This window comes from Lolium perenne, chromosome 1, assembly GCF_019359855.2.
Source record: "Lolium perenne isolate Kyuss_39 chromosome 1, Kyuss_2.0, whole genome shotgun sequence".
Taxonomy (NCBI): domain Eukaryota; kingdom Viridiplantae; phylum Streptophyta; class Magnoliopsida; order Poales; family Poaceae; genus Lolium; species Lolium perenne.
In genome coordinates, this window is record NC_067244.2 from 232,891,485 (window position 1) to 232,909,920 (window position 18,436).

The following is an 18,436-nucleotide window of genomic DNA, read 5'->3' on the forward strand; positions in this document are numbered from 1 at the left end:
TCGTGGTCGCTGCCGGTCTACATCCAACTAGATGACGATGGCGATGACACAAACCTTGGCTAGGGTTTAGTTTATTTTTTATTTATGTTTTTCTTCTTCTTTACAATGTGTTTACCTCTGTCTATAAAATGGTGTCCTAAATTTGTCTAAATTTAGATGTATGTAGATACTGAATCTAAATTTGGACAAATCGAAGACACCCTTTTACGAACGGAGTGAGTACGAAATACAATTACTATCTTCGGTTCAAAATAATTGCTTAAAAATAGATATATATCTATCAGATGGAGTAAAAAATTATGCGGTTAGACCACCCAAACGAGCAAGTTCAAAAAAAAAGACCACCCAAACGAACCACGACCACCCAACGAAGCAAGGGTTCGACCCAATTGGAATCGACCGATGGCAGCGTGCTGGTCCGCTGACCGGAGTGTCCTAGTCCGACGGCCGGATGCACGTCCGGCGGGCGGCGACCATTCCGTTATCTAGAAGCAAGCCACGCCACGCAACGGTGCAAATGACATGCGTTGGTCAGTCAACCCGTCACATGCAACGACCCGAGCTAAAGAAAAAGATGCGCGCGCCACCACGTCCATGTCGCGGCGACGGCCGCCCTATAAAGGCCGACCGCCCGCGGCGAAACCGGTGGCGCAGCCCGCCTTTAGTTACTCCCACCCAGCCCTCAGGTCTCCCGCCCTCCCGTGCGCCACGCCACTTGCCAGCTTCCACCATCTCGGAGCTAGCTAGCTAGCTGAGACATCACGGCCGGAAGCTGCCGTGCTCTCGCCGGCGAGAGGTGAGGCCTCTCTCCTCCATCCATCAGCTGGTCGGTCCGGCTGGGTTTCTCCATTCAGCCAATCCAGTCGCTGGTTAGTTACTGTCAATCGCATCCTTTACTTGCACGGCGGCGGCGGCTGGTTGCTTAACTGACTGTTCCTTCCCTCTCCGTTCTTGCAGAGCAAGTCGGTCGATTCGATTCACCACAGGTCGCCGTCACCGGCCATTGCCGAGAATTTTCCACCGCGCGCGCGAAGTTTACCGGTGTGGAAATAAGAGGATCTGGGTCGAATCGGGTTGTCAAGGCTTCAGACTTTCTTCCAAGCCGCGTCGAGGCAAAGTGATTGCTGCAATTGGCTAAGGATCCGGCTTCGGGGCATGGATGGCTCCCAGTCGCAGGGCGGCGGTGCGCCGCCGCCGTTCCTCATCAAGACCTACGAGATGGTGGAGGACCGCTCGACCAACCGCGTCGTCTCCTGGGGCGCCGGCGGCGCCAGCTTCGTCGTCTGGAACCCGCCCGACTTCTCGCGGGACCTGCTGCCAAAGTACTTCAAGCACAACAACTTCTCCAGCTTCATCAGGCAGCTCAACACCTATGTGAGTACTACTTTGTGCTCGTCTCTGATCCCTCCCTGCTTCGTTTCCAAATGTTACAGACATTTTCTATCTGTCGTGAGTAGTACTCAGTGCTCATCTCTGATCCTCTGCTTCGTTTCCAAACGTACAAGTGATTCTATCCTTTGTTACTTCTTGTGTTCATCATTGCTTTTTCACATGATCTTCTTCTGAGCGCTAACAACGTCTCTTCTTGTACTTAGTGCTGAATTAACTTGCCATCTCTCTTGTTGTACTCACGACTGACTTCACTTGCAATCATGCATCAGGGTTTTAGAAAAGTCGACCCGGAGCGGTGGGAGTTCGCCAACGAGGAGTTCATAAGGGGGCACATGCACCTCCTCAAGAACATCCATCGGCGCAAGCCCGTGCACAGCCACTCGCCGCAGAACCAAGTGAACGGGCAACTGGCAGATGCAGAGAGGCGCGAGTTCGAGGACGAGATCACCAGGCTCAAGCAGGAGAAGGGCGTGCTTCTGGCAGACCTGCAGAGGCAGGCTCAGCAGCAGTGTGAGATCACCTGGGTGATGCAGTCGCTGGAGGAGAGGCTGGCGGCGATGGAGCAACGTCAGCTCAACATCGTAGCTTCCGTTCGCGACATCCTGCAGCGGCAACGGGGCGATGTTTCAGGGTCTGCTCTGCTGGAAACAGACCATTTCAGCAATTGCAAGAAGAGGAGGGTTCCCAAGATCGATTTTTTCGCCAAGGAACCCATGGTGGAGGAACAGCAGGTGCCGTATCTTCAGACAACCGTTGATGAAACACCAAGCATGTTCGCCGTGCGGCCCGTAAATGCCGAGCCGTTTGAGAAGATGGAGCTGGCCTTGGCTTCCCTGGAGAGCCTCATCCAGAGGGCAGGCGACTATGCATCTTCGCAAGACATGTACGGCAGTGTTGCCAGCCCTGCTCTAGCTGTTGGAGATTTGCAGACAGCATCAATGGCGACCAGCGTAGATCTTCAGCCACCAGCCACTCTGGACCCCTCTTCACCTCCAGGGTTGCTAGAATCACCAGGTTATGTCCAGAGCCCAATGCTACAGTTAGCAGATATTCACCAAGATACCAGCAAGACGATGACTGAGGTTGATACCAACTCAGAGGTAAGCACCACTGACACTTCACAAGATGAGATCATGACCGCCGAAACAGGAGTTTCCCAAGAACCAGCTGTGGTAAACGATCTATTCTGGGGGAGGTTCCTCACAGAAACTCCGGAATTTTATCGTACCCGCTTTGAAAGCTATGATGCTGATTGCAAAACAGAGACAGCTGAACCCAAGGATGATGAAACAATAGGCATCAACTGCAACTGGTTTAATCGCCGGGTACATGTTGAACAGATCACCGAGCAGATGGAGCACCTTGCCTCAGAAGAGAAAACCTGATAGAATTACCATTCCCAATGATTCATTGTGCATATGTAAACAGTGATGTACATTATAGTTTAGCCTGTCTTGTTTTGTCACTCTGTACAGCTAAAGTAGAAGAAGATACACTTCTGTAGTCAGTTGCACTGTTTTGTTGTGTGTATGATACTCGTTTCTGCTAAAATCATGTGTCTAGTCCTTTCTGGTAAATCCTTCCCCTTGACTATTTGTGACTATCTGACAATCTGGCTACTAATCTAGTTAATCAACTCAGATTACACGTGACAAATAATACACTTAGATTTTTTATTTCCTAGAAACACAATTTGACTTTTCTGAAGTGCACGACTCTACAGATTCTCGAATGCATACTCCTATTCTGATGTCTAACCTGAGTACTCAGTATACCATTCAGAGCTACAAATTGGCTGGCTAAAAGTCCTAAGAGTTTGTAGGCTTAGAAACTAGAACTGCAGACAGTGATGAAACTAGTATCTAGAAGGGAAGGCTATATCCAAACTAAATATGACACAGCCAGTGAAAACAAGCTCATCTTAGAGTACATTACTAAGATCAGCAATGGTGAAGTGTAGGTCAGGGTAAACAGTGCATGTCAACAGCTCAACTTTCATTATAGCAATAGAGGTTATTCTCAGGCTGGCATTATGCTAGTGAAGTTCGTTACCAAACAAAGATGTTCCAGGACTAAATATAGGGCTACATAAGTCATAAAGCACCAGTAGTGGCGAGCAGAGCAAGAATGCCTCTCGCCCACCACCTCTAGCTCAGTAAATAAGGCGTAACCATCAAAATGAAATCACGTGGTCCTCTAGCGTCTAAATACCCCAGGAGTAGAATCTACTGGAGGATTATGATCATTATGTACATCTTGACTGTAACTTCGCACTTGACAAGATGCTGCAGGGATTGCAGTTGGGAAGTCACCATCTTCAGAATTCAAAGGACTCTCAGCTGAGTTAAAAAGGCAGAACACAAGTCCAGAAAGAGAAGCTGTGGCCCACTGACCCTTTGCAAGTCCAGAAGATACTTCTCATCCCTTGTTTTGTATAGCTGCAAAGAGCAGAGTGTATCAGAACCAAGCACAGCCCCCAAGAATTAACTTTATGCAAGGAAAAAAGGACATTGTAAAACTGCAAAGAGCGGAAGTGTATCAGAACTAACTTTATGCAAACAAAAAAGGAAAATGTTGTATACTTGTATGCAGGAAAATAGCATTCCAATTATGAACATGCCCAGTCGTAAACAAAATGATAACAGTTCAAAGTACTCCTATATGCAAATGCACTAAAATGAAGCTTAGTCATCACAGAACTACACTGCGAATTTGCAGAAAGACCTGCTTGCATATGATGGTTTTGATTCAGGAGGGTACCTGAATTTCAAACTTCACGATGTGGGCTGATCTTTCACTGAGGTCATCAGTTTCAATTATAGCAGACTCCGACCCAAAGCCATGGTTATTATGCATCATACTCTCAACAAAGCCAGGATTCCACCTACACTTCATGTTATAGTGCCCAATCTTCTTCCAGCAAACATTTAGCTCTTGCAGAGCTTTGAGCACTTCAGTTATAATTTCTCGCGGATGTGCTCGAGACTGTCAAACATACGTGAATTAGGAGAATTTAAGTATTTCAGATTCAATTATAGGAAGATGAACTTTCAAGTGAAAATTACCTGAAGACCAAGGGCCCATTTCCTCTCAGCTGCAAAATGTTGCCTCAAGCCAAAAGCTGGAGAGCCAAACTGCCGAGCTTCAGATGCAGAACTTGGTGTTTCAGGTGAAACTTGAGAGAAAGATGAGTCCTGTAGATCACAGAAAGAATACCAAATCAGCAGCAATACAAGTACCAGAATATTTGCAATTTAAAATATGCAAGCAATACAAAGGAGAGGGAGATTCCAACACACCATTGATTCTTGATACTCAGCACCAAGGTAGCCGCTGGTTGTACGAAGCTTATTGTCCAAGAGTAAATAATATGCAACGGTCGCCTGTACAAGCAGATTTAGTCATAATTCTATCGACAACAACCAAAACGAGCAACAGAATAATGCAAATACCTCATTTTGCAATCTCTTTTGAAGAGATTCAGTTAGCTGATTCTTATCAAATCCCATTTTGATAACATCATTCAGAGTTTCATCGTCCAGCTACAAAGTTCACAGCGAAGTAAAATATCACTGAACATGCATAGAGAAAATGTAATAATGTAGAAAGGGCTCCCATTTTTGTTACATACACAAATATGACAAAAACAAATGGATAAATGTAAAGATGAACAGACTAGTAAGGACAAAGCAAAAGGCCTTAAGACAACTATCGAAATAGTGATGTTAATGTTGATACACAGAAGCATCACCAAACCTTTTTAACTTGTTGTGCAGTGTCTGGGGGAGGCACAGCCAAATAGCGCGGAAGTCTAGCTTTGAACCATGAGTGTTCACGGATTTCACGTATGGTGATTCTCTTCATAGGATCAACTACCAGCATCCTGGGGATCAAATCTCTTGCTAAAGGAGACAAGTGACTAGGAAGGGTATATATCCCACCCTACAATAACAGAAAGGTAACTAAGTCACTGGATATCCAAGAAGCATTTTTCAGTTAATCAAAGCAGATAGTTGCCAACCTTTATTTTCTTAAAAAGGTTTGGTATATTCTCATCATCAAATGGAAGAGTGCCGCAAAGAAGTGCATAGAGAATAACACCACAGCTCCAAACATCAACTTCAGGACCAGCGTACAGTTTACCAGATATCACCTAAACAAATGAAGAAAACAATGTCTGGTGTGAGAATTGTGAACACTTTCGCAAAACATCCACATTTATCAACAAAGAAAAAGGCATGTGAAAGTGCAAAAATCAAATGATTCTACATATGTACCTCGGGTGCTGCATAATTTGGGCTACCACAACTAGTCTTGAGAAAATGGCCATCACGCATAACATTACTTAAGCCAAAATCTGCAATCTTAACATTACATTTTGAATCCAACAGAAGGTTCTCTGGCTTCAAATCACGATGAACCACCATGTTTCTATGGCAATATTCCACACCAGATATAATCTGTATAAAAGGTCAAATAAAAATTAGTCTAATCATGAACAAGAATCTTATTTATGCACAATGGTAGAAGCAGACAAAATTGAAGTGTCTCAACGAAATACACGATGAACACATATGCAACATATTTATACTAGCTTATGATAACCATACCGTATTCAAAATTACGAAATAAATAGCTTAGCTGAATCTTCATTATGAACTCATCAGAAAAGTGGAAGAAAACTTACTTGCTGGAAAAAGCGACGAGCTTCTTCCTCTTGCAACCTCCCCTTCTCAACAATGTAATCGAACAACTCTCCAGATTTAACGTACTCCATAACCACATAAATATCAGCTGGCGTATCTATCACCTCATAAAGCCGTATGATGTGAGGATGCATAAATAATCTTAGTATCTTGATCTCTCTTTTCACTGCAAATTAACACGAGAAATCATAGTTGAGCACTTGAGCCAAGTACCAGACAAGAACAGCAACTATTAACAAAACAAAATTTAAAAAGTATGAATGGCCATTTCTCGATTTTTCTTCTCACGGTAAATTAACACAAAAAATTATAGCTGAGCAGGTACAAAGGTTGCAAGAATAAGGGTAATATGTTGATCAGCAGTCACAGACAGAAATAGTCTGTGCTGATTACACTGGGTGTTTGATTTAATACTAACACTAGGCACATATGTCAAGGAATGTCTGTGCAGATTACTAAAGGATTATATAGCACCGAACAAAAAATGAGCAGTTTGATCGATAGATTTAGTTTCCTCTACCTAACACTGGGAGCATGCAAATGATCAGCAGTCACAAACAGAAATAGTCTGTGCTGATTACACTGGGTGTTTGATTTAATACCAACACTAGGCACAAATGTCGAAAAAAAATGTATGTGCTGATTACTAAAGGGATTATATAGCACCGAACAAAAAAAAAGAGCAGTTTGATCCATACATTTAGTTTCCTCTACCTAACACTAGGAACATGCAAATGACCCCCCGATATTTCCCATCCCCACGCATTTTTCTTTGCGAGCAGAGCAAGGAGCAAGTCTGCTACATGTACACTACAAACTTCACAACGAGAAACAAACTTGTTGAACAAAGTTGAGATTAATCAGCACCAACCTTTCTCTTCCATCTCCATGCTCTTGATCTTGCGGCGGTTGAGGATCTTGATAGCCACCTTGTGTCCCGTGATGATGTGCTCGGCGATCTTGACCTTGCCGAAGGAGCCGATCCCGAGGGTTTTGCCGATGCGGTACCCGGCCAGCGGGTTCGCGTCTCTGCCTCCTGCGTCCATCCTGGCCCTGATAGAGAACCAAATTGTCCAGGGTTAAAGGGAGAGGTTGAATCCTATTACCTGGTAACTCGGGTATTAAAATTGCGGTTGGATCTAGACGATGATATAGCTACACATGGCACGAAGAGGCGCGACCTAGGCACAATCTGTTGCGCGAAATTGAGAAGAAGAAACACGCTGGGCGATCCCTAGTGGTAAGGTAATTCTGCCCCGCAAAGCGCCCGGCACGATTGGCCTACGCAGAGCGAACGAAACCGGATCGTCGCCCGGACGAATTGCGCCGCGGGCATACGCCAGGCCAGGGACGGCGTGGGCTCCCGGATCTGGGGAGGCGGGGGGGGACTGCGGAAGCGAGGCGGCAGGGCTTCGCCTCGCGTCGCCAGTCCCAAACGCGCAGGCCAATTCGGCGGTAAGGACGGCGGGAGAAGGAAGGAAGACGAGAGGAACTTGGAGCGCCAGGGGCGGGGGTGGGGGGCTAACCTGACCACAGGAGGGGCCTGAGCGGGAGACGGCGGCGGGAAGCTCTCGCCCAAAGGCACGGCGGCGCGGCGACGGGAGGCGGTGGCGGCGATGCGGCGGGGGAAGGGGAGAGGATGGCAGATGCGGCTGTCACGGGAGGAAGGAATGGAAATTGGAAAGCTGTGGGGGGTCAGCAGGGGTGGGGCCGCTCGTGGCGCGCGGAGATTCGTGCGCGACGGATGACGACGACGTGGCGGAGCTGGCTCGTGCTCGTGCGTGCCGCCGTTTAGCAGAGGGCGGTGCGGCAATGATTCGATCGGGTGGAGCTCGCATTCGCACGCTGTCCCAGGGCTCGCCGCAAGCAGCAAGACAAACACAATTGTGATCACGATCGACAGCACCATCGCCCATTTGCTTAGTCGAGGTGAAGATAGCAGCATCCACGTTCACCGAAACCTCGCCCTCCGGCGGTGTAATCCATTTGGCAAAAGAAGAGGATTCACGGCTATGGGTGGCTTTTGGTTTGTACATGTGAACAACATATCAATATACGCATTCACCTTTTGTAGCAACTGACCAAGGGTGCAGCAAGATCCCTTCCTCTTGACCTTTGTTGCGAGCATCCCAAATGTGACAATGGCAGTAGTGATCTGAACTTCGAAGCCACGACTCAGGAGATCTATGACCTAGGTTCTCATCGAATGGAATCTCTCTAGATGATCCCCGTGCTCATACTTAATATCTTGCCTCACTTCCCTAGCAAACTGGCAGACTTACAAAGCGTGTTTAGGAGTTTCATGATGGTTGCAGAGAATACAAAATACAAGTTGTCGACGTTGGGATATTACGTTTCTAAAGTTGGTGACCGCACGGAGACAATCATGTCCATCCACATTGTTGTGGTTATCCTCCCCGGTGCTTTGTTAGCCCATAACTTCTTCCACGGTTTGGAGTTTGAGCTAGCCAACATTGCAGAAGAAGGACATTGTCATCTGGTACTCCGATCGACAGCAAAACGATCATCTCTACTAGGGGAGCACTTTGTGGCGTGAGCTCGTATAATAGCTGAACTGGACATAATAAAAGGTAAAATAAAGCTGTGGAAGAGTGACAAGCATGGGTTGACCTATCCCCTATGCTTGTCTCACACACATTTGTGATCCGTGGGAACCGGAACCTCTAACGTTGAGAAACAAATTCAGGAAAAAGGTAATGCAACTTAAATACCCTGTTATGTACCATATATAATTAATTTAGGTAATTTCTATAGATATTAAAAATATTCTAAATTTTATTATGTAGTTACTCTAAATACACACCATAAATTTGCATTATGCAAATTAATTTAAATATTTGATATGCTTATCCAACTTTGCTTCTCTGTGGTAGAGAATCTAGTTCCTAATTTGTGATGGGTGACGGGTGGTTCATGAATTGTAGAGGGTGATTGGTTAGCACGACGTGTGAAATTATTTATTCGTTCTTAGGGCATTTTCAGTGGCATGGCAAAAACGGTTAGTCTGTTTGTCTTGGTCCACGTGCATGGAAGAATACAAAATACCTAATTTAGTGGTCCGATGCAAACAGATCAATCTATGTTCTGTACATTTTGGTTCACGTGCATAGAGGACACAAACCACCTGACCAATCGATCCAACGCAAACAAACCAAGGCACGCAGACCGGTCCATTCCAGGCCCAAATTTATGCTAAAATGGGTCTCCAGGAACAGCGTCCTCCGTGTGTCCTCCACTCTCCCCACACCCGCCCATGAGCGGCACAAGCCATTGGACACCCAAATCATGCTCCTCCCTATGCACCACAACACCACCGTCACACCCCTCCTTCTGCGCCACAACTCCACCGCAACATCATCGCCTACGCCGAGTTAAACAGACAAATTTGATGCCCAAAATGGGTGGGTCGGCTAGAGACGCCCTTACTCCCTACATTTTAATTAATTAACTCACTTTGTTTGGATACAAATGTATCTAACTCACTTTGTTTGCATACAAATGTATCTAGACACGTTTTAATGTGTAAATACATTTGTAGCGAGAGAAATCTGAGTCATTAATTAGGGAGACGGTCCCTATGTCCCAAATAAGTGGCTCATTTTTTTACAGATACAGTGAGTGAAACAAACTAGAAAGACATGCGATCGAACACAAAACCAAATAAGCATTACACACAGCATAAACAGTCACAACTCAAGACAGGTACACATATGCTTCAAAGACTGGCGACATCAGACGGTCACGAGTCATTTGCATCCGGAAAAACATGTAACTACTGATTACCAGTTCAACCACGAAACGTTCACACACGAGTCCTCTAACTAATCAATCTACTACGACCATAATATACTCAGATACAACATCAACCTCGCACTTCCGTGCAGGAGATCAGAACTTCAGTATTGGTCTGCGGTCAAAACTGCGCAAGTAGTAATCACGTCGCCAAAGGAAGCATGGAGCTTTCGATCGAGTCTAAGCTAGCGTGAGCTACAAATCTGCAAAGAAGTCTGGTTGGAATCCATTCAGACGCTTGCCCTTGCCTTTCTTCTTGCTCTTTGACGCTGAAACCCAAAAAGACGAGTAAGAATGAGAAAGGATAGCTGCGGCCGCAATGGACGCTGCACACTTTAATACAGGGCAGAAGGGGTGTTACCGGTTGAAGAGCTTGGCTCCATGTCTACATCCATCCCATCGTCGTCGCTATCAGCTACAGCCACTTCGTTGTGATCCACGGCAACGTTGGCTTCGGGTAATTCATCGTGCTCGGCGGCAGCTGCAGCTTCAGGCAATTCATTGTGATTATCTAATTGCGGACCTGCCAACAGTTCTTCCATGTCCCAGAGCTGCATAAAATAAATCACAGGTCACCCCAGTTAGATCACCAGCGGATACACAATAAAGAACAGACTAGAAGGGAGGTCACCTTTAGTATCTTGTCATGTGAAACACTGCCTAGATACTTCCTGTCATGTGAGAAACCTGCAGAGCAGAGATGATACTGAAAACATGGCATTTCTTGGAGTTACTTATATACCAAGAAATGGACTGAACATACCGATCGCCTCAATTGGATATTCTGAATGCTCAGCTAGTGGCTGTTTTATCTGATTAGGTAAGATACTCACTAATCTGCGTACAAGGAAATTTTAGAGACACGATAAGATGAAGCTACTATGCAGGAACCAGAAGGCATGGAAGGCAAATGGTATATTTCAAACCTGATCACACCATCTGCTGCACCAGATATCAGAGTTTCTTCATCCAGCTAAAACAAAAATACACTATCTTAATGATGATTACATTGAGAAAAGGAAGGCAGCAATGAAAAGTATAGTCAGTCTAACCTTTAGCAGTGTATCGACAGAATGTGAGTGCCCCAGAAAGCGGTCACTAGCCACAAAAATGTATGTTAGTACACAACTAGACAAAATCAGTTACAGACTTGGTCTACTATCAAAGAAATTAAGAGCCAAACTAGTTGTAAGCTGCCACATTTTCACAATAGTCTGAATATTACATGTCAAGGTTATTCTCAGGCTTTGTCGGTAAGGATAAAGTGAGATGAGCCTTTATAACTAATAACATTCTTGGAGTTCCACATTAAAAAAGAGCCTTATTCTCTAACCGTGAGAAAATAAGAGCCTCACATGCACAAACATAACGCCTACAGATGTAAATATTAGTCAAGGGCCATAGCAGGCATAGTCAAGGGCCATAGAAGCATCAAGATAATAAGTGTAATATCATTACATTGTATGGCTAATTTGATAAACAAACAGAGAACTAGAGAATATAATGTATGCTTTCATGGTTTGCCTTTCAGAAGAGGTATATTATGCATTGCTATACATTTTACAAAGAATAATATTCCTGCCAGTGCAGCGATGATGTAAATCAAAGGGTACGATTTTATTTCTTCTGCCAGTGCAATGATGAAACCATATTTACCTGCAGTCCTTAAAATGTCCCCACGAATACAACAATATAGCTCCACTCGGAGTTCCACAAACAACTTTTTGACCATTCTGAGAATCACAAAGGATAAGCTATGTCAGTGACTTTTAAGTTACAGATGAAGGGTGTTGATCAGCAAAAGTTGTTCAGCGAAAGTAATTACCTTCATTATCACCAAGGATAACAATTCATCTTCAGAAAATTCAGATTGTGCCTTTACCTATTAGCAGATTAGGCATGACTAGGATTATGCAAGGTTGAAGGTAAAACTATAAATATAGTAGCTCTTAAACCCAAAACTTCGAATAAGGATTTATTTAATACAGAGGGATGAGATTTGATGTATGGAAAGGCAACTCACCCTGCCACCACGAAGATTGTTGACAGATAAAGTCCCGTCACCACTGCAAATAACAAGAACAATGTCAGATTGGCAAAAAAATCTGCTCAAAACTTCAAGGAATCATAAAACATTGGCGACATAAATATAAAATCATGTGCAAAATAACAGTGTTATTTCAGCACCGTAGAGAAGTGAACTAAGTGAAATGGTTCCAAGCACTCGATGTCATGGTATTGAATGGTCCATGAGCAAAGAGCAAGACCTTGTTGCCATGTAACACTAAGTTTGTGCATGCATACAATAGGATACGCTCCTATTAAATTAAGGCATATGAAACTAATGCAGCAATCAAGATTGCAGGAATGTAAATTAAGTACCTTGTTGCCAATATTTGATTTGAGCCAGCTACATAGATCATATCTGATATGTAATCTTCATGGCGATGAAAAGTATTGCAGCAAGATCGTTGCCTAGTATCCCACACCTAAAATTGCAAGTGATTACTGTAAACTGATTTTTTTATTATTATTGCTATTAATATCGAAAAATGATAAGAAGAACAAACAACGAAAACACTAGCAAATGCATCTGTGTCAGTCCAAAACATACGTAGGTACTCGTTACATAATTGCAGCTATTACAAATATTATCAACCTAGCATAGATGATTATATACTTAGAACAGGTGCCTGGGTATAAATAAGCTTGGGTATAATTTTATTATACACTTGGAACAAATGGTGAGAAACAGGCCAACATTCAAAGGCTATAGGATTTAATAATTGGTACACCATTTAATACCTTAATGCAACCCTCATCATCGCCTGAAGCAACTGTAGTTTCAGTAAGACAGACAACGCGGTTTATTGCATTACTGAAAACATCAAGAAAATAAAGACACTAAGAAATCATAAAGTATTAAATTTGGCAAAAATCAACAGGAGGAAAAAAAAAGCATACTCATGTGCATCCTCCAGACGGGCAATAGCTTTGCCTGTTTCTACATCAGAAGCAAGAATGGAGCTATCAGCAGATCCCGTCAGAATCACTGAAACAAGCCACAAAATCAAGACAGCCAACGGACCTGGTTAGAGCATGCATAACAATCGGAGGTGCCTTCACCTCGGATGGGTATTGATTGCAAATGACAATGTAGAGCAACTAATTTTGTAGCGGTATGGTGAATAAGAAAATTTAAATAAAGCTGCCAGAAGATCAGAATCACACATTAAATGCACGGCAATTGGTTTGCAATGCTGGGGGTGCTGGGATTAAAAGGGGCTCATTACCAGTTCCTGAGTCCACAAAACGAACAGCTCTACACGACTCCTTGTGAGCTTTTACCGCAAACAACCTTAAAAATTACAGCGAAATAACATTTATCAGCAATCTCTAATATCTGAAAACTATTTAAGAATTGTATTTTAACATAAGAAGACAGAAAGGATTCCCAATAGAAGTGTATACGTTATTAGTTACAGAATCAGTGAGACACTTAATATTTGATCTCACATGCACCCATCCAACCCAAATACCAACACTGTCTCACACGTAAACAGCTTTATAAACTTGCTATCATGCACTGCAAAAGCGAGCTAGCTAAAATTGATTATACGAAAAAAATTAGAATAGAGTTAAAACCTACACCTCGTGCAATTAGGAATTTAGGATACAACAAACGAAAACTCTAACAGTTACAAACGTCAAGGAAGCAAGAGCCTACGCTAAAACTGTTTGGCAGCTCAAGATGTAAACTCTATGAAAACTGGCACACTAAGCAGTGAAAGCATGAAGCCAGAGCAATTAGCAACATGATACAAAGTTAACAAAGCATTAGGAAGGGAGCAGGGGTTATCGCGAGTACCTCTCGGGCTGCAACCCGTCGGCGTAGCGGAAACTGCAAGAGGCAGCGAAAATTAGAACCGGATAGTTCGTCGGGAGGGGGAGGGGGAGGGTCGATTCGGCGGTGCTTACAGGTGGAGCTCGCCGTTGATGAGGGAGGTGACGACGAGGGGGGCGGAGGGGTGGAAGTCGAGGTCGAAGGGCGTCTCGTCGTGAAGGGCCTCCATCGCGGCGGCAGTGCGAGAGGGCGGCGGGGCGGCGACGCGGCTGGGGGAGAAGGGCAGAGGAGGTTTTCGTCTTTTGGAGTTTAGGGCCGTCGCGACTCGCGGCGTCGCGTGATATCGCGTGGTGTCGCCTGGATCGAACGTAAACGGGCTGCGAACTTGGGACGGCGGGCGGCAGCCTTCGCGGGCCGAGTGATCCCGGATAAAACGATGGCCTAAAAGTCATAAAACCGATCCTCCAAAGGATTTTTGCAAAAGATCATGAAAATAAAGATGTTATATTGATCACAAAACATCACTTAAAGCAGCCATGCCAAGATCGTTTGATAAGATTATCTTTAGTTAAAATCACTTCTGTATGAAGAAACCACAGAAAAATTCTGATTTTAAGTGAAACTTTGATCCTCCAAACTTATTTTTGAAGGTAAAATTCAACAAATCAAGATACAATGACCTAATGGAGAAAGAATCCAAAGTAGTGAAAGACCACTAGAAAACATCCTCTTGTTGGTTAGCTGGACCCTAATAAGCCTTGCCACCAGATGCACCCATCTATCCCATTTATTACCTGATAGCACTCTCCTAAACCCTATGTCAGATCTGTAATAAGTTCAGTTATTATCTTTTATATGTTGATTTTGCACTCTATATGTAGATACTCTTAATTTTTCTTCTTCTTTAATGTCATATCTGAATTATAATCCTAACTTTGCATATCATCTTAGGTTCAAATCTTTTTTCAAGGTAAATTGTCAAAAATCTTTCCAAAGAGAGGATATATCTGCATGTGCATGTAATTCCTGTTTACATTTAATGTGCATGAGTCATCCCTTACTGAAACTCACAACTCACAGATCTGTCATTTCCTTAATGCTTGTAGATTGTATATGTGCTTCAGAAACTACTGATCAAATGAAAGTCTTCGTTTGGTTTAAACTATTTGCCCTTTTATATTGCCAATGCGAGTGCCATGTTATATAATGATATATGTTCTTCTGGACGATCAGTTATGTTTTTCTATTTCTAGCCTTCCTGCAAATTTACACCAGCGAATTTTCAGGTTTGATCATGTCAGGACGGCTAATGCTCCTTTTAGTTTGTTAAATTGCTATTTCTATGGAAAGCAGCAATGCCTCCAATATGTTCTCTCACATGAGCGTCTTCTTATATATGTTGTGTTGTGTGACAGCTTGACCATTACAAAGCTGATTGTTGTGTGAAACTAATCAATGCATATGCTTTAGTGCAGCTACGCAATACCGTTGCGTGTGAAACTAATCAATCTCATGCGTGTACGTTATGTGTTTGCAAGTGTCATGTTTGGAGAAAGAATTATCATGTGGAGTTTTTGTTGAAGCATGTGCTCAAATATTCAATGTAATAGAGTAAACTATCTCGTTAGGCATGCACATTTTAGCTACATTTTGTAACCCTCTTGTATCTAGGAATCATATTCAGAACAAATTAAAATTATGCATGAGTAGTGTCTATCATTACTATTGGGTTGAGGTTTAATATCTTTTGATATTTTGTATCATGTGCATGTTGATAAGTTCAATTATCGAAATATGTCAATTTGATGGATGTTTGGCCAATAATGGCCACGGTTTAATATATGAAATTTCTAAGTCTGAAACGAGGATATGCTGGTCGTCATTTAGTACTTACCGGTTTGTTGGTCGGGAATGCATGGCTCAGCTAACATGGCAGAAAGTTGGTGAGCAATACTTGTAGCGTTAGATTGTGGGTCGGCAAAACATGTCGGTCAGGAATAATATGTTGGTCGGGAAAGCTTTTGCACTGTTCATAGACTATTGGTAGGTAAAAATAAGTCTGTTAGGAAAACTCTTTGCCAACCGGACTTACTGTGATAGACATGATCGGTCAGTAAAAATAAGTCTGTCGAGAAAACCCTTTCCCAGCCAATTTGTCTGTTGGGGATGTAGTGTTGTGGTATAGTGATAACAAAGAGTTCAACACAATATCCCGTGAAGTTTTCATTATGTGAGTTCACATGAAAGAGTACATATAAATCCCAAGATAAACAAAATATAGAGAGGTTCTTGAAGAACATAGAAATTTTTGCAGAAGCATGTCTACAAGCATCAAACTTGTCACAAAATGCACCGTTTTAGTATGCAGGAAAAAAACAGGTCAATGAGCATGGAAACATGCCTATAAGGATGCAAGCCTAAACATCCCACCAGGAAAGGTAATGAAGACACCATGTTACTATTTAGAAAATCATAATACATAAGTTTTTTGAACATGTTGGAAGTAATAATGCATCTCCCTTGAGGGGCGGCAAGTACCATAGCAGTGCGAGCTATAACGTAGGTATTTTAATTTTTACTATCCCCCAATAATTCTTGATGCTTCCTATGCCTACACCTATCGAATTTAAATCCCTTCTTTGTAGAGTCAAAATAATAATGCACAAACCATCGTTGGATAATTCCAACCAAGATATAAGAGGAGTAACAAAATATTCATATTTGGCGGAGGGTAGGCTCTTACTCATAAGATACATGGGTGGTAGATAGTGACATGAAATCATTGGTCCTTTGTTAGGTAGTAAGCTAAGAATTTATTGGCTATAAGTTGCCTTCTTACGTAGGACGTGAACAATCACTTTTAAACATACGATAAATTTGTTGATCTTATTTTCTCCTCAAGTAAGTCAAAGGCTATGAGAACCTTCCGAGCTTGCTTGTCCTCAGCTAGGTCCTGTGAGTAAGAAATTTATGACTATCCTTGTTCTTTTTTATTCGGTCTTAGATCCAAGATGATCGCCTAGTTAACATATTGTTTAATATTTTTTTATGAAATATAAAAACGGCCCACACTAAGTCCTCATCCGGAGATAAGAGAGCAAATTTTCATACTTGATAAGAGAGCAAATTACAACTTGCCTAGTAGTGAATTTCTTCTGAACTAAATCATAATGATTCCATCGTGTTAATTAGGTTATTCATCGACTCGGGCGAAATAAAACAATCACAAGTTGACACGGCTGCATGTTCGCACTATAATGTTGTGCATTGCGGTTCTTTATATCTGTAGTGCTGATTTTTTTTGTTTATATTCTAAGCATCGTTACCTTAAACAAACCAAACAAAAACACATCACGTTCCTATGAAGGCCGTCCCAAATTTATTTTCCAGCTAATAACATAACCCTCTACCATCACTTCCATATCTAGAGGAAGACGAATTAGTAGCCAAGAAAAGAGATGGGGAGGGTCCACGTGCAATCGAATTTGCCTATTTGGAAAATTCCTCGTATGCTGCTACCATCCATAACTGAGGCACATCCATTATTAGGGGTGTTGGTTGACTGGTTGAGAGGTGATGCACATCATGGTGTGATACGTCCATTTTGCATCACTATTTTATATCATAATTTGCTGTTATTCATTGATATATTTCATATTTAGAGGTAATACTTATGTTATTTCATCTATTTTGCATGTTTCATGATTATTGGAGGATCGCGCACCGGAGTCAGGATTCTGCTGGAAAAAGCGTCGTCAGAATGCAATATTTCGGAAGATCAACAATTGACGGAATTTATATGAAAAATCCTATTTTTCCAGAAGACGAAGGGAGCCAGAAGGAGGAGCCGAGGAGGGCCGCCATGGGCCCACCTCATAGGCCGGCGCGGGCCAAGGTCTGGCCACGCCGCCTTGTGAGGAGGGGGCCCACAGCCCCCTCTGGCCTCCTCTCCTCCGCGTACTTCTTCGTTCCGAAAACCTAAGCTCCAGAGGATAGTCGCGAGGAGTCACAGCCGCCTCTGCGGGGCGGAAAACACCAGAGAGAAAAGAGCTCTCCGGCAGGCTGAAATCTGCCGGGGAAATTCCCTCCCGGAGGGGGAAATCGACGCCATCGTCACCGACATCGAGCTGGACATCATCTCCATCACCATCACCATCATCTCCATCATCATCACCGCCGTCTCCACCGCTGCACCTCGTCACCGCTGTAACAATTTGGGTTGGATCTTGATTGTTTGATAGGGGAAACTCTCCCGGTGTTGATTTCTACCTATTATTGATGCTATTGAGTGAAACCATTGAACCAAGGTTTATATTCAGATTGTTATTCATCATCATATCACCTCTGATCATGTTCCATATGATGTCTCGTGAGTAGTTCGTTTAGTTCTTGAGGACATGGGTGAAGTCTAAATGTTAGTAGGGAATTATGGTTGAGTAATATTCAATGTTATGATATTTAAGTTGTGGTGTTATTCTTCTAGTGATGTCATGTGAACGTCGACTACATGATACTTCACCTTTATGGGCCCAGGGGAATACATCTTGTACTCGTTTGCCAATTGCGGGGTTGCCGGAGTGATAGAAATCTAAACCCCCGTTGGTATATCGATGCAGGAGGGATAGCAGGATCTCAGAGTTTAAGGCTGTGGTTAGATTTATCTTAATTACTTTCTTATAGT

At 43.2% G+C, this 18,436-nt stretch overlaps 3 protein-coding genes across 4 annotated transcripts; 1 reads left to right on the plus strand and 2 right to left on the minus strand.

The window, feature by feature from the left end:
- The first annotated feature begins 625 nt into the window (after window positions 1-625).
- Window positions 626-2,969, plus strand: LOC127326094 (heat stress transcription factor A-4d). 2 transcript variants are annotated; one of them, XM_071824924.1, is made up of 3 exons: window positions 626-869; window positions 958-1,374; window positions 1,662-2,969. In XM_071824924.1, the coding sequence occupies exons 2-3, from the start codon at window positions 1,156-1,158 to the stop codon at window positions 2,775-2,777; spliced, it is 1,335 nt and encodes a 444-aa protein (XP_071681025.1). In that variant the 5' UTR covers window positions 626-869; window positions 958-1,155; the 3' UTR covers window positions 2,778-2,969. The 2 variants fall into 2 exon arrangements, with proteins under 2 accessions (XP_071681025.1, XP_051208914.1); XM_051352954.2 differs by having other exon boundaries at window positions 626-796.
- Window positions 2,970-3,366: 397 nt separating this feature from the next.
- LOC127326088 (serine/threonine protein kinase OSK1) lies at window positions 3,367-7,750 on the minus strand. Its single transcript, XM_051352946.2, has 11 exons — window positions 7,625-7,750; window positions 6,970-7,151; window positions 6,080-6,264; window positions 5,670-5,852; window positions 5,414-5,545; window positions 5,149-5,334; window positions 4,845-4,934; window positions 4,692-4,775; window positions 4,458-4,586; window positions 4,153-4,377; window positions 3,367-3,830 (listed from the first exon to the last, which is right to left on the minus strand). The coding sequence occupies exons 2-11, from the start codon at window positions 7,142-7,144 to the stop codon at window positions 3,717-3,719; spliced, it is 1,503 nt and encodes a 500-aa protein (XP_051208906.1). The 5' UTR covers window positions 7,145-7,151; window positions 7,625-7,750; the 3' UTR covers window positions 3,367-3,716.
- A 2,015-nt stretch (window positions 7,751-9,765) lies between these two features.
- Window positions 9,766-14,078, minus strand: LOC127326078 (WD repeat-containing protein 55). The gene is made up of 15 exons (XM_051352938.2): window positions 13,890-14,078; window positions 13,780-13,812; window positions 13,205-13,269; window positions 12,876-12,963; window positions 12,717-12,789; window positions 12,294-12,400; window positions 11,935-11,977; window positions 11,737-11,793; window positions 11,568-11,644; window positions 10,964-11,009; window positions 10,838-10,884; window positions 10,675-10,748; window positions 10,543-10,598; window positions 10,273-10,462; window positions 9,766-10,180 (listed from the first exon to the last, which is right to left on the minus strand). Exons 1-15 carry the CDS (start codon window positions 13,982-13,984, stop codon window positions 10,107-10,109), a joined length of 1,125 nt encoding a protein of 374 aa, XP_051208898.1. The 5' UTR covers window positions 13,985-14,078; the 3' UTR covers window positions 9,766-10,106.
- Between the last annotated feature and the right edge of the window lie 4,358 nt (window positions 14,079-18,436).